The sequence below is a fragment of the Varanus komodoensis genome, unplaced genomic scaffold, assembly GCF_004798865.1.
Source record: "Varanus komodoensis strain SLA01 unplaced genomic scaffold, ASM479886v1 scaffold6_1, whole genome shotgun sequence".
Lineage (NCBI taxonomy): Eukaryota > Metazoa > Chordata > Lepidosauria > Squamata > Varanidae > Varanus > Varanus komodoensis.
In genome coordinates this window covers 792,506-808,572 of record NW_025336345.1, presented here as the reverse complement: position 1 = coordinate 808,572, position 16,067 = coordinate 792,506, and the positions used below count along the sequence as shown (strand labels likewise).

At 44.7% G+C, this 16,067-nt stretch overlaps 1 protein-coding gene across 2 annotated transcripts in view; it reads right to left on the bottom strand.

The window, feature by feature from the left end:
* GRIA1 (glutamate ionotropic receptor AMPA type subunit 1) overlaps positions 1-15,395 on the bottom strand; it is a 217,203-nt gene extending 201,808 nt beyond the window's left edge. For both annotated transcript variants that reach the window (XM_044451009.1, XM_044451008.1), the window contains exons 1-2: positions 15,171-15,395; positions 12,912-13,049 (exon numbers count right to left, since the gene is read on the bottom strand). In XM_044451009.1, coding sequence (XP_044306944.1) covers positions 12,912-13,049; positions 15,171-15,252 — 220 coding nt within the window. In that variant the 5' untranslated portion in view covers positions 15,253-15,395. The remainder of the gene's footprint in view (positions 1-12,911; positions 13,050-15,170) is intronic.
* Positions 15,396-16,067: the final 672 nt, after the last annotated feature.

Here is a 16,067-nt window from a genome sequence, read left to right as displayed (position 1 = left end):
GTGGAGGTATGACAGGGTCAGAGTTGGGCTTTGACTCAACCAAGGTATTGTCAGTGTTTTCCGGAAATTACTTTGCTTTTCCAAGTGCAAATCTGGGCCAGCAAGGAGGTCTCCTTCCCTCTAATTCCCAATGCACCCAAAGCCTTTTATTTTCAAACCCATGAATGCATCTTCTGGCCACTACCACCACACTTTAGCATGCATGGCCATCTTCACCCTCATTATGCCTGAATTTGATTAGTTGGATCTTCATTATCTGAGTTACAGTCATTTGACTTGCTCAAGTTCTGATTAACATTAATTCACCCAATTAAATAGCCTACAGTGTACCGTGTAGCAGCAACCAATCATAATTGGCATAATAACAGAATTGACTAAATACTGCATTATTGAATTACTGAGTTGCGTGCCTGAACAGAAGAATGCTTGAGCTGGACCGATGCGGAAAATGGGAACCTCCTGCTCAAATGGGCACTTGCACAATGGGACAGAATGCAAATGGAAGCCTGGCTGAATTCATTACCCCAGGTCAAGGGACTGTTGAGGACCACTTATTCTGTTGACATGGGAAGGGCGTCATCATTTCATTTCATCTCCTTTTCTTTTCTTTTCATTCTATGCTGCCCCGTCATCTGAGGGTTCTCTGTGTGGCTTACTTATTGCCGTTCCAACATCTTGCTCCGTCCAATTGCATGCCACTGACACAGGAAACCTTTGGCCAGTCCAACTCTCTTAGGGCTAATCTGTTGGAAGTGGCATGCCCCAGTCGCTGTGGAATGGGGCAGGTGGAACACTTGCACCTATCCAGTGTGAGGGATCCTGGGGGCAGCTGGTGTGCCACCGTGTGAATGGAGTGCTAGACTGGGTGGACCCTTGGTCTGATCCAGCAGGGCTTTTCTTATGCTCCTATGATGGCAGTGGGCAGAACCACGACTGAAACATCACCCTCCTCTTTCTCTATTTCTCTCTGCCTCTGGCATCCCCTTTATTCTTCCCCTCTACAAAGGAAGGACAGAGAGATCTTCCCAGGATGGTCTAAACTAATTGCTCACAGAAGGCTTTTGAAATTAGGGCATTTGGCCCACCCCATTCAGCTAATGTCTAGCCACGTGGGCTTCCTCCAGACCAACTATGATGTGGTTGCAGCATGAAAGCCTCCAGCTATATTCATTTAAGGGACAATATTACAAGTTTCTCTATTCTATGGCCTCCATCCCTGTCTTGTCTTATCAGTTCTGATTCATATTTTGCCTTGCAGAAAAGATGATGAAATCCACACAAGGATCACAGCACTTCAGTTATTGATTTTTGCTTGAGTTCTAAGGAAGTAGATCCCATTTCTGGCATTCCCTCTTGGTTATCCTGTGACAGATGTGAATCTGTTTCTATTACAACCCCAAGACTTCAGTTATTAACTAACAGCCAGGTCATTGGCCATGTATTACTTGCTAGCCTTAGACATATTTCTTTGGAGGGTATGGTAAGGGTGGGGTGTTCGTGGATGATTTCCTACCCATCATCCAACAGAGAAAAACATTCAAAACTGCAGCCCAAGTAAGCCTCTATGGATCTTTTGTTCTCACTTCCCTCCTATCATCTCTTTCTCAAAGAGATCAATTCACTCAGAGAATTTATATTCCACTTCCCTTTTCCAAGTGTTGGTCTGAGTTATGCAAAGTGAGAACGCAAGCTGTGCTTCCCGCAACTCAGGATAGAAGACACAGAGGGAAAAATTAGTGAGAAACACTATCTTGCTGTCAGACTTGATTCGCAGTGACATTTAAAGAGCAGAATGGAGGAAAATCGAACAAAGAGAGTCAAGGAATAATGACTGACACACTGAGCAAACAGAAAGAGGACTGCAATGGTATGTAATGTGTAGTATCGTTTTTGAGATTTGCAGGGCTGCGGCGAAGCTGGCATGCAGATGCTGAAGCAAAAATCCATCTCAGGCTCATTTGAGCCTCCTCGGGTAACATGTTTCGTCAATTTTTTCTTTCATGTTTCTTGATCTCCTGAGCCGTCAGAAGCATCTGTGGCTGGATATAGGACTAAGTGTCAGAACAAAACCATCTTCCTGGATGGTCTGGGAGCTAAGTGCAAAATTCTCACAAAATGACCAGCATGGCGAGGAGGAGGAGGAGAGAAAGAGTTAGTTCTTTGATTTGCACCCAGGAAAAAGGGACTCGAGGCTGATCATTCATGCAAAGCCCTCAGGCCAGTTCATAAAGTAAACCATTGAGACCAACAGGAAAATGTTCCCACCTCACTCATGTGCATCACTAATTCTGCAATTTAAAGTGGCATAGACTCTTTGCAGGGCCACGGATAGACCGGACTTGTGCCAGAGATGATGGGAGGAGGGCTGAGGTCACTCCCTGTAACTGTGTGAAGTGCTTGTATGCTCAGATCATTGCCTTATGGCAGATTCCTAGTGTATAGAAGGCCAATCTGGGAATCAAGGGAAGTAGTAAATGCATCATATGAGTAAATTAGTTTAGACCTCTGCTGGGTAGTCCCATCACAATTTTGCACATGCAGTGTAGCCCCATTGCCAGGTGCTTGTGGGTCCAGCATGGGGGTCTGCTGAGGGGAGATCTAAGTACCTACAGCTATATGCATGGAGGCTTTTCATGTGACCCAAAGATCTGGCAGGCTTCCGGATTGCACTGGAACCTCCACTCAGAGAGCGTCCCTCTTGCGTGCCCAGGCAGTTGAAGGCAGAGCTGTGTGGTTCATTTTTGGGGCAACTCAGCTGCAGTGCATCAGGGGTATAAAGGAGGAGGCCTTCACGTGACCCTCGAGTGCTGCGTTTACACTTGTCTTATTGATTGAACGGGGCTATAACAGCTTTTCTCCTAACTTCTTATAGACCCCCAACATTGACGGGGGTCCACTGGGTTATTCACAGCTCTGAGGTCCTGCAATCTCAGAGAGGAAACTCTGCAGCCCACCCCTTTGCAGCCTGTGTGGAAAGAACGATGCCAGCCATCTCTCCGAGGTCATGCCCATTGGTGGAATGGGACGAATGGGTGCGTATTGAGATGCAAGGAGGGGAGATGTCTGGAACTGATGGCTTACATCATATCCAGATGGCAACTACCCCAGAGTCCTTCCATATGGAGGTCTGAAAAGAGCCATTTAAATGCAATGGAAATAGCAGGCATGAAACACACAGGTGGTGAAGAACACCTCCTTCTATGAATTGGGTACAAGTTTGGAGGCTTACATGCATGGAGAGCATGACTTTCCTTGATGATGGGAAAGGACATTGCAAATACAAGCGGGACTGCCACAATAACCACATTGCACCTGAGTATGAAGCAGAGATTTTGGTGGGATCCAGAGCCAGTAAATGTTGGCCTGATTATGTACAGTGCTCAGAGTAGGAGACTGCGCCCGTGGTTCTGCACACAGTCCAGCTGCTGGAATTCAGTGGGTTCCAATGGTGAAACCACGTGCACCATATGGGAACATGCATTTCAATTGCTTTTATGGCACTCCTGGGATAAACAAACACCACACACAAAATTTACATAGTATCGTACAACTGAGCTCAAGGAAGTTTAATTACAAAACTGCATTTTAATTGATTGCCAGTGGAATAAATTACAGCACTGCCATTCTGAGAAATAGCGACCAATGTACGTTTATCAACACAGGAGCTTTTTTCATTCAACATAGAATAGTGCTTTAATTGCAATAAATTTAAATCTGCGATGGGGAATATTAATGTGTGTCTATTACTTCTTGCAACTTCAGGGCAATCTTAGAGCCAAAGAAAGGCATAACTGTGTTGCATAAGGAAAAAGGAAGCAGCAAAATAATTGTTCCAATTATACCATTAATACTAATTTCTGCTGCTTTTGCCACTGCTACTTTGTTGCTTTTGGCTGCAAGAAAGCACTGTTGCTCCTGCCATGACTATGACTAACGAGACCATCTAATCATGATATTATTACTACTATTTGCAGAAGTACTAGTCATAGTAGTAATGTGATTGGAAGGCCTTGCTAGTTTTCTAATGGGTAGAAATAAGTGTGACTTTGAAGAGACTATCTGTTCTAATGTCTCACTCCAAAGTTGCAACCGTCCATTAACTCCAACAATTTACTCATTCCAGCAATCAAGTGTATCAAGTGCAGATAGCAGATTCCCTGCACAAATGGCCCCAGGCCAAAAATGTGACTGCATTTTACCTAAAATGAAAATTTGAGGTAAGCTAGCAATTTTGTTGCAAAAACAAGATACAGGAAGGATTTCACAGGAAGGAGCAACTTTCACACTTCACTGTCTGGATGGAATAGATCTAAGTGCCTTAACAAATCATGCTTCATAGCAGCATGTGCCTCTGCATTTTGAGAAAATAATGTCCTAATCCTATAGATAGTCCTAAATTTAAGACCAATCTATTGAGGTCAAATAGCAAGTGTAGGCCAAGAAGAGAGAGTGCAAGAACACTCTTTCCTTATACGTAGCAGAGGAGGGTAAACATGAATTCATATTGGGGAAAACACCTAGGACTACAACTCAGACACCAGAAAAGGTTACCTTCCATGGAAATCTTTATTATTGTCACTATTTGGAGAAAATATTAAAGAGTGGGACAAAGTATTAAAGAAACGAAATTTACTAACAGTGGTAAGATTAATAATAGCAAGAAACTGGAAAGTAAAGATGATTATCAAATAAATGATTGGTATAAAGACGTTTGGAATATACTAGCTATTAATGAGGAGTTAACATGCAATTTTAAGAGGGAAAAGGTTTGATAAGTAAAAATAATTTTGAAGGTATTTGGAGGCCATTTATTGAATATGTTTTAATAAAAGGATAGGGGTGTGAGCCATCACAAGATTTAATGCAGTTCTGGAAGGGGTGTGGGAGTGGAGCAACCTGAAAGCATAAACAATTTTACATTAAGAAGCATGTATCGGTCCTGGTGGAGGTAGTACTGTTATTATTGTATTGTTTAATTAGAAACATAGAAATAATGCAAGTCGGAAGGGGCCTCCCAGGCCATCTAGTCTGACCCCTGCTCCAGCTGGCTCTGCTCATGACATGCCTACCATACATGCCTACCTACATGCCTATCCTTGAACACCCTCTCTGATGGGGCCTCAGCTACCTCATGTGGAAGCCCATTCCATACCCTCAGGATCCTAACTGTCAGGAAGTACTTCCTGGCATCCAAATTGAACCTTGGTTTCCTGAACTTCTCTCCATTGGAGTGTGTCCTGCCCTCCTCTGCAGGGGAAAACAGGCGTTGACCCACTTCCACATTACACCCCCTCACACACATGTATGTCACCAATAGATCCCCTGGAGTCTCCTCTTCTCCAGGCTGAAAAGACCCAGTTCCTTCATATGGCTTTCCCTGCAATCTGGCCACCATCCTTGTGGCCCTTCTCTGCACTGATTCCAACCTGGCTATATCTCACCTGTAATGTGGCATCCAGAACTGAACACAATACAATGGGCTTCCACGAGAGGTCATTGAGGCCCCATCGATGCGGGTGTTCAAGGATAGGCTGGACGTCCAAATGGTGGGCATGTCGTGAGCGGAGCCGGCTGGTGCCGGAGGTCAGACTAGATGGCCTGGGAGACCCCTTCTGACTCACTCTGTTTTCTATGTTTCTATGTTACTCCAGTTGCGGGCACACCAGAGTCGTATAGAGCAGCAGTAATCCCTCTCTTGATCCGGAAGACACACTTCTGGCTATGCAACCAAGGGTGGCGTTCACCCTCTTGACCACCGCATCACACTACTGACTCATGTTCAGCCTGCAGTTGACCAGCACCCCAAGATCCTCTGCACAAGTGCTGCTCTCCAGTCACTTGTCACCTCACCTGTACTTATGACACCCATTCCTATGCGCCAAGTCCAGGATCTTGCAATTATCTACACTGAACTCCATCCTGACCTGAACGCCCACTTCCATAGTCTGTCCAGATCTTTCTGGATACCGAGTACCTGCTCCTCAGAGGTGACCACCACCCCCATTTTAGAATCATCTGCAAATTTGATCAGCAGACTGTTCACCCCCTCTTCCAGGTCATGAACAGGATCAGTCCCAAGACAGAGCCCTGTGGGATAATTATGTTTATCATTACTATATTATTTCTATTGTTTTACATTTGTGTAACCTATGAGTTTTGTTTTGTTGAAATAAAATCTAAAAAGGGAAAACAAGAGAAGATTATCTTATTCACTGACCCAACTCTTGTTTCTTGCAATCAGGATTGAGCCCAATGTTCACTAGCAGATACCTTCAGTAAGAAAAGGAAGATTTGGAGAGTTCAAAATGTTGCCCTCCACCACCTGTTTACTGGTGTTCAAATCACAGCATCCACCACCTGTTGCTGCAGCACCATTTGGGGCACCTTAAAATCAGCATAAAATCTTCATAGCAACCATGTTGTTATTGCACAGACAACCCGATCAGGCTATGTGATGACATAAGGGCAGGCAAAGCTAACAGGTCTCTTGACGCAGTGCCTTCACTCTGAATTAGCTCTGCTTGCCCTCAGTGAAATCAGATACTCAGAATGGATTTCTTGCATGGTATGTCCATTCCTCAGATTCCAAGGGGCAAACTGGTACTGAAACTGGGTTGCAGTGGGGCAGGAAAGACATTCTTCTGCCATAATCTGAATATCAGACCTGGAGTCAGAGCAGGGAAGAGAACTGGATAAATGAACATCAGTTGTATCTCCTGCATGTACTAACAATGTTTCTGAAACTTCCTTTCCTGAAAAATCACCAAAAGGAGGAAGGTTGTCTTTCCCTCAAAAAAGCACTACTGTATTATGTTTTACCCATACTTGTTATATACATTCTATGCAGAAAATCTTTTCCCCTCTTTTTCTCATCTTACGACATGCATATATGATTTACGAGGTTAATGTTAACTTACGAGCAGAACTATTAATCCCCATCAATGCACTATCATGTCTAGCAGTCTAGAAATCACAAACTAATAATGTTGTATAAAATATAAAATGAGGCTCTCAGTCTTTCTCTTAGCCATAAAAATATTACTTGACTAATAACATGTGTCTAAATTTTTCTCTGCAAATTTCTTTATGTTGTTTCCACAACATCAGTATTCCTTGAGCAGTACAGTCATGTCTATCTTCCAAAGTTTCGGGGCATAGTGAGCAGTGGATATCCTTATGGGCCCAGTTTAGTTATTGCGTGGGGCTCAATATACAGCCATGGATATTGATTGGAAGATTACGTAATGTTTAAATAGGCAAACCATTTTAAGTTACGGCTGCTCTCTGCTGTGGAAATCTGATCTCATGCTTCAATAGACTTGGTGAGAAGTTGGGGTTTTACTATTATAGAGTTTCTCTCAGTAGAATGGAAGGGTAATAAAGTCTTTAGTTGGATGACGACACACAAACATAATGCATGCCCATCCTATTCTGTGACTTTGTTCTTGAAACGGTTTGTGTGGGCCACGTTGGCAACAGGCTCGTGCAACATCATGTGTGAGCAACAGTGCCCTGCAAATAGTCCCAGACTGAGGATTTGGTCTCTCAGTTGCAGGCACTGTGTGCTCCACCACTGGCATGTGGAACAAAACAGGCCGTGTGCAGAGCACCTGTTCAGGATTCCAGCCACATTTTTCCATTCTTCCTCTACCCTGCTTTTCCTTTTCGCAATAACAGTTAGTCTCCATTGTGTCACCACTAAGGACACACGGTTCTTATGGGACTGTTCTTCTACCTTAGTTTCTCCTCCTGAACATTTATTTGTACCTCTGTAAACCTTGGAATTCCACCAAGACTAATGACACCTTGTTTGGATAAGTGGCGCCCCTTTGGCCACAAAAGCAACAGCAGTCACATGAGAGCATCAGAAACAGAGGGAATGGAAATAGTTTCTTTTGTAGAGAAGGACAGGTGCAGCTAAGCTGCTTCTGCTGCTTCTGATCTTAGAGGCCAATGTGCACACTTACTTCATTTTCACACTTTCATATTTCATTATGGTGGCTCTCCCGGATCCCATTTCATGGTTTATGCTGTATGACATGAATTTTGCCTGGCAAACCAACAATGCAGTGTCTTCTGCAGTGGTGAGCTCCTAATATCCGTGAAAAGAGGCCTTGCCAAGACAGTAGTAAACAAAAACCTTAAACAAAGAAATAAATAAAAGAAAGGGGACCCCCAGTAAGCTCTTTAGCTTTTGTGTTTCAGAACAAATCTTGTTACTACCAGACTCAGTCCCAAAATTAGAGTATAAATTGCTTTGGTGCAAGGATAGGGCTTTCCCTAGAGAAGAAGAAATTAGTCTCTTGGGCACAAATCTCAGTGAGAAGGAGTATCTTTTAATTCAGTGTCATTATGAACATCCATATAACTATAAGGGAAGAATAAATCCACCATAACAGATATTTTGGGGTCCAAGTTGGCATGTAACCTTTCATACATCTATGTTGGTGTGAGATAGATGCTTACAATCTAAAACGCTCAGATCTTTGTATTTACTTTTTAGATGAACAGGTTGCAGCACTCTTGCTGTCATGTTAAGGGACCGACAAATGGCATCCGTGGCCAATTTCCTTGAGGCCAGGACCATTTTGGATAAGGTAGTAGCCAACATCACTGTGTGAGTAGTCAAAATATAAATGCATCAGATCTAACTGGCTTATTCTTGCTTTATGATGGTGGCATGGCAACCATACAAGAGTCTGTTATTGCTTCTGATTTATGCTCTGCCGGCATTCAGTATCAGTACTGCCGCATCTCACTTGTGATTCCATTTTGCTGTGACTGGCTAGATGGCAGTGGATGTCTTTTATACTGTGCCCTGCCCGTTCAGCACTGGTGGTCAGGGAATAGTCGTCCTAAATTCCTGCTACATGCAAAACAGTTGTATGTGGGCAAGGAAGGCACATTTCCAAAGGGCAATTCCATTGAGCTCAAAGTAACATTGCCCCTAGTCTCAAGAGACACCCTCTTTTTAAGATTGGCCTTCTCCAATCTGGTTTCCACCAGAGAGGTTGCAATGTAGCTCCCAGCCTGTCCAGCTGCCACACCTGTGACTCATGCCTATTGTGATTGATGGGACCTGTAGTTCTACCCATCTGGGGAAGGCTGGGGAAGGCTGTTTTAGACTGTTGTTAGAATGCCGACTCTCAAGTTCTTCCCACATTTACAATAGGGATGGGGAATCTGTCAGTTTTGCTTCCCTCTACTTTCTGCTTTCATTTTTTTTAAGCTCAAGTTCTCTCTCTCTCCTGAATCTCAACTTGGCAAATGTTGATAAAGACTTACAAAAAGTGAACTGAAATTGAATCCTCACCCATCTGCACCAGCCAAATTCAGTAGATGGAGCATGGAGAGAACCTTGATGTAATTGCCTGGCAATATTGTCATAAAAGATAGGAAGTCTGTTAGGAAAAGGAGGTGGCCACCATACTTCAGCTCCACAGCACTAAAATGGTTGAATATGCAGGGATTCAAAGCTAGGCTTTTAAGAGATCTGAAAGTCCAAGGTCTGGATGGACAAAGCTGTCAATTTTGGTTTCTCCTACAATCATGAAACAAACAAATGAACAACCCCCTCAACATCCCAAGTTCTTTCTTCCCCATATAAAAAAACCTGCAGATGTCTGTATGTCTTTACAACAATGCACTAGAACAAAATCCTCACCCCTGCCTAATTGGCAGTGGGGCTTACTTGCTACAACCACCAGCGTAGTAGCCATTTCTGCAAAGACAGATCCAACATTGACTTCTAATGTTATGCCCTTCAATTTTAATCTCAGTAGCGTGTGGTCTAAGCCTTCCACCACTTCCTACTTCTCCAAACTCATGGAGATACTTCTGGGGAAGATCGGAGGCCCAGTGGGAGAGGTGGGCAACTGCCTTCATTACTTCAACTGTTTCTGCTTAGTAATTGCCACCTTAAGGCTGTCTTCCCTTCCAGCCCAAGTGCCCATCTGATTACAGAGCTCAGCTTGGGGAGAACAAGAGTCCTGCATTTGCTGCAGAAAACAGACAAGGGAACAGCCATCAAAGACATTAAAACACTAGACATGGGCACCCAATTGGTCAGGGTAGCAGTGACTAATGGGGTTACATATGTCTAGTGTTTTTAACAATCTGCTCTGTGTAAAATATTGTTTTAGCTGCTAAATTGTTTAAAAACTTTTAGACTGTTTTAAAATTCTGCATTATGAGCATTTTATACTTATTTTAGTATCACGGGGCTATTTGTTGTACCATGATACTAAAGCTCTAGGTGTTGGGTGCTACAAAAGTTAAATAAACAAATTCAAATAAATAAATAAGAAAGATCAGGTTAGCTCTTTCCATGGCTTGCTGGTACTTTCTTCCAAGTTCCTTCAGGCTAGCATTGAAATTAGCCTTACAAGGGAAACAGGGGTGTAGGCACCCATGTTTTTCCCATTACTATTGTGAGGCATTAAATCATAATTCTTGTCAAAAAAGAGACCTGCTTTATGAATAGCTGAAGATATCAATATATTAAAGATACTGACAAGGTATCTGGATACAACGGTAATTCATGTAAGAAAGAAACATCAACAATAACAATACAACAAAGCTCATGTTCCCCATCTCTATAGAAACAAAATATATTTTTTTCCCTAGATGTTTCCACATTTACATTACATTATGAAATGAAAAAGCTCACCAGAGCAACCAGAGATTTTATAACTGAACAAAAGGCAATTATGATGAGTTTTCTTACTGCTGTTAGCACTTATAGGAGAGAAATAGAAAGGAGAGGGGGTTCTTAGTACACTTTTTAGGCTAGGCACAAATGTCATCAGCCACAGTCACTGTTGATCAAAACAAAGACTTCCTACAACTCACAGAGTACATGATGGAAGCTTTTAATTTAAGAAGAGCAGTGAGAATAGATGCAGTTGGTGAGCGCAGGGTAGGAGTGGGCAGAATACAGAACTAGACATACTAGCAGACATTTAGTATATTCACCACTATATCTGTAAATACTCCCACTCTACATTATACTGCTGAAATGAAGAATGCTGTGTGTTGACAGAAAGGAGTTTGTTCTGTGAGTGTCATGCAGTTTTGGCACACCAAAAAATGTACTGGGATCAGCCTGCTTGAATTTCTAGTCTTTTTCACAGGTTGGTAGACCTCAGCATAACAGTTAAAAAAATAGATTGCATGAGCCTGTTTCCACACCTCTTACAGTCTAACTTTCAAAGGCCAGAAGCCAAAATCTAATACAAAGCTGGCCAAAGTGATTGTTCGCTTAGGAAGTGGGAAGGGGAAATGGATTGCTTACCATTTGTCATTGTGATCACAATGCAAAGCTGTAGTGATTAACTAGGCACAATTACAGCGCTCTATCAGAAGGTGGGGCTGCCAATCCACATGCACAACTGCACAGTGATCTTACCTGGCACCCATTGACACAACTGATGGTACTGCGAGGTCAAACGCCAACAAGATTAGTTAACTGCAGAAAGTCAAGAACTGACTGAATGGGAAGATGGATGGGGGATGGCTGAATGTTGTTTTCGAAGATAACAACATGATTCCGGCTAATGACTGCCAATAATTGTCCCCGTTTTTATCAGCTAGCTTAGCAGCACTGCATCCCTCTGGGGTTTGCCTTGTTTTGCCACTGTTCATTTGGCTCCATTAGCTTGCTTCCAGCAAGTCAAAGCTTCCTCTCCGGTCAAGAAAAGTGCCATCTTCCTCTCTGTGATAAAACCACATACACCCAAAACCTACAATTCTGATCTATCTTTCCACCCTGATGCCACACTCCTTTAGCTCCCTGTTATTTTGCCATCTATTACAAACACAAGCTAGTCCCACCATCTGGAAATTAGTATAGTAACAGAGCAACAGGGATGGATGGATGGATGGATGGATGGATGTCCATACATTGTTTACCAATAGCATGCCACCATGTGCTCTTAGACAGAAAACTATACACATGTATGATTCTTCTCTGGCTGGTACAGGGGAATCTCAGGATTATTGACTCAGATGTCTAGGGCAAGGCTGCAAAGAATTTAAAGGTATTCCACTTCTAGATCATGTCTAGTTCAACAGATAAGCTCCAAACAACGAACAGATTCATTGTGTGTCTCCCCTTCATTAAAAGCATAAGCTAATGAATTATCATACTACCAAATCAAATGCTTGTCTCTGAGAATTACAGCATATATTTGCAACAAGTACAGTGAAACAGCATTCCAGTATTTTAAGACTACAGATTTTGCTTTCTTTGTTTCTTTTATGAGCATTCCTGGATAAAAATTGACCTGGCAAAATAATATTTTGGCTTCCACCCTGCTGCTGGCAAACAAAACTATCTACCATACTGATCTTTGGAGCAATGTTCCACAAGGCTTCTATAAAATGTTTTGCTAGTGCCTTTTATTCTAAGCAACACTTTAACTGCCCAGGATAAAGAATAACAGCTTGAGTTCAGCCTTCTCACCTTGCTTTCAAGATTCGTTACATCACTAGCTTGCATCACCAACTATCCTCAGATAACTGTTCCTTTTTTCCCTTTTCTTTTAATGCTGCCTGGCTAAGGTGTAGCTATCAAAAATGAATGGAATAATTCATGCATCCCACTTCCTTTTCCACTCAGTCTCTGTCACACATTTGGGCCCTAAGTGATCCACAGCCACCTAGGAAAACCAAACCAAACACAACATTTGAGGAATGCTGAAGACACTGCAATTAAAATAAACACACACCCCAAGATGCCTAAATCTCAAAATAAATAACTTGAAGGGGAAAGACTCTCTTCTAAAAATCTCATAACCTTGATAGAGAGCTTTAATTTTAAACCAACAGTCCCTGCATAGATGAATCAGACAGAAGAGGAAGATGAGCCAGGAGAGAGAGAGAAAGTTAGCCTGTGGATGACCACTACTTACAGGTGTACGTCATTTCAAAGCTGTCACTAATATTCACAATATCGATCTGGGGAGCCAGCTTGGGGGGCTCTGTGAACTGAGACAATGCAAACATAAAAGCTGCATGTTCCTGGGACTGTTGAGTAGGAAATAATCCCCCTACAGAAAGGAAGAAGGAGAGGGAAAAACAAAGCATACACGGAACATTAGTTGAGAATAGCACTCTGCATCTCAGCATACTGTTAATCTACTTTGCTAGCTCTTTTACTAGTCAAAAGGGAATTACATTATCCTCTTCTAGCAAAAAGCAAACAAGCCAAAGAGAGTCCAATTGCACCCTAAAGACTAGAGCCATGCGCCAGCTGGGGAAAGCTGGAAGTTGCAGGATGTCTTTTCCTCTAAACATGCATAGGACCATGTCCTAAACAATGCAATTTGGTTCAAGTTTCCAGGATCCTGTGCCACCTGATTCTTATGTATAACATAATGTGCCAGATTCCTAAAGCCTTCTCAGTGTGTTCATCAATGAAGAGTAGATTGCAGGGAGAACCAGGGGTTAATCTCCCGGGCCTCTTTCCTGGCATTGCTTTAAATGTTAAAAATGAGTGCTCTGGAGGAGAAGGATTAGGATGACACCCACCCCTCCCAACACACACACACACATTCACAGGCTTTGCACAGGCTTGGAATCTGTCACATTTGCCTACAACAAACAGATGTTTACTCAACAAGTAGTTGAACTTAAAGCGAAGGAACAAAGAATGGCCATTATGGTCATTCTTCCTTGGGCAATGCTCACAAGGAGATGGGGAGGGTGGCCAGAATGAGAGCTGCAAAGGAATAGGTCTATTTAGTCGTGCTCTCTGTGTCCGGAGAGGCATGTCCCATGTCAGCACAGATGTTACCTGCACTGTTAATAGGGAGCAGGCAGCAGAACACCCACCCAGAACCTGGCCTTTATGAGCACTACTGGCGATTGAGTTGTTTTAGTTAGTGGCCTTAGAAGGACTGCATGGCGCGGTAAGATACGGAAGTGTCCAAATGCATCCAAACAGGGACTTCATTCACCCTGGAAGGTTGCGCTCCGGCCATTCCTATGCGCACTTTCATATTTCGGTTACGTGGTTTTGGTGCACATTTAGTTTTAATAGAAATGCAAAGGGAACGTTACTTCCCTAGGTGCAGGTATGCAATCAAGGCACTGGTACAGTAAATAACTAGCTACAATATAGCATTACTATTATTTATTAGCATTTATGAGTCCCATTTCATTTAAATCCCCAAAGCAAGAGATCAAAAGCATTAAGGGTAGCCCAGCACTATGAAGCAGGCTGTTTGGCATATGCAGTGACCTGCACAATCCTTGGAGCTGGGGAAGCAGAAGCTTGTGCGCCCCTGACGCCCAGTTTTAGGTGCTGTTGCCAAGGAAGGTGCGAGCAATTCCAGGCTGCGAATTTCCCAGGTTCACCTTTGTTTCAAGCAGAGCCCCCGAAGGGAGACGGAAAACAAGGATGCCCACACGCGATGGTGAAACAGCAATAAAAGCGCCGAGATGCTGCAAGTGGCGCTAGCCCGGGAGGTCCCCCGCCCGCCGCCCGCTCTCCTCCTCTGTCTGCACAAGGGTGACAAGCCAGCAATCGGCGCCGCGAAGAGCGAGGCATAAAGGGAACACGGGAGTCAATAGGCAATGCGATCCATTGTGTAGTGGGGAGAAACTGGGGGGGGGGGGTGGGGGGAGACTGAACCGAGGAGAGGAGGAGGGGGAGGAGGAGGAGACGACGACAAATGGAGAGAAACTGCCCGTGATGGCAGCTGGCGTGGTACAAGTAGGCGCATGCAGCGGAAACGGACTGGATGCAACACTTCCCTGGCGTCGCTCGGCTTTTGTTTCGCGGCAACAACAAAGCCCCCTCCCCGCCACGCGCCCCAGTCAGGTGCGTCCACCTGCAGGCAGGAGGAAACAGGCCCCCGCCCCCCGGGGCGGGGGCGGGGGGGGCAAGGCGGTTCGCAGCCCGGCCCCTCTGCCCCGGAGCGCCGAGTCCCAGGTGCGGGGCAAGCACGGCCGCAGCGTCCGGGGCACTCGGCGCGCCCGCCGGGAGAACCATCCCGCCTCGGGGTCCCGCCACGGTCCCAGAGCCGGGGCGCTCCCCGCCACGTCGCCCGGCCCGGCCCCACATTCTTCCTTGACAAGCGGGGCGATGGAGGGGTCAGATCACGCTCGCGCGCGCAGCCGCCCAGGGGAAGCCATTTAGCACGGGAAGGACGCGGGTGCTCACTCACCTATCTGGATGTTGCTGGGGAAATTGACCCCCAACACTGCCCCTAGGAAACTGGTGCAGAAGAAGGCAAAAATGTGCTGCATATTCCCTTTTGCATTGGCGAGAAAGAAGCCCAGGTCCAAGCATAGATTTGGTATTTCCGCCCCCTCCCCTTCTGGTTCCTTCCTTCCTTCCTTCGGTTTTATTTGTTGTCCTCTTTTCTTGTTCGTTATTCTTTCGTTTGGTCCTCTCTTCTCTTCCCTCTATTATGCCGGGTGTCTCTTCCTCTTGGAATCCGGCGTTTAGATCGCTGCCTTAACACCAACTGACAACAGGATTAACTGAGCTCTGAGAGAGAGAGAGAGAGAGAGAAAGAGAGAGAGAGAGAGAGCCCCCTCCTCTCCCTCACTCACTCGAAACAGAGTGTGTGACTCTCTCTCTCTCTCTCTCTCTCTCTCTCTCTCTCTCTCTCTCTCTCACAAACACACACACACACACACACACTCTCACACGCACACAAACCGAGCGCTCCAAGCTCATTTCCCTCTCATTGTTGTATCTCAGCAGAGAGACGCAGCCGGCCCCTCTTCTGTAGTCTCCCCTTTCTTCACCATGTGCTCTCAGCGTCTCCCAGCAAAGGATTTTTCCTCTCCCCCCACCCCCCTTCGCTGCCTCCAAGTCTTCGGGTAGATCCCAGGGACACCGCGAGCGCCCAGCAGCTGCCCGGTTCCTAAGTGGCAAAGTCCTCTTCCGAAAGGTCTCTCTGCTCTTTAGTCACAAATGAATCGATGGCAGAGCAGGGCTCCTCGAGCTCTCCGGATCCCGGAGCTGCTGCTTCGCTCCGTGTCGCTCCGGACAGCTCGGATCATTAGGAAAATGATAGGCGAGAAAGAAACAAATGGCCATCAAAAGGGAACCG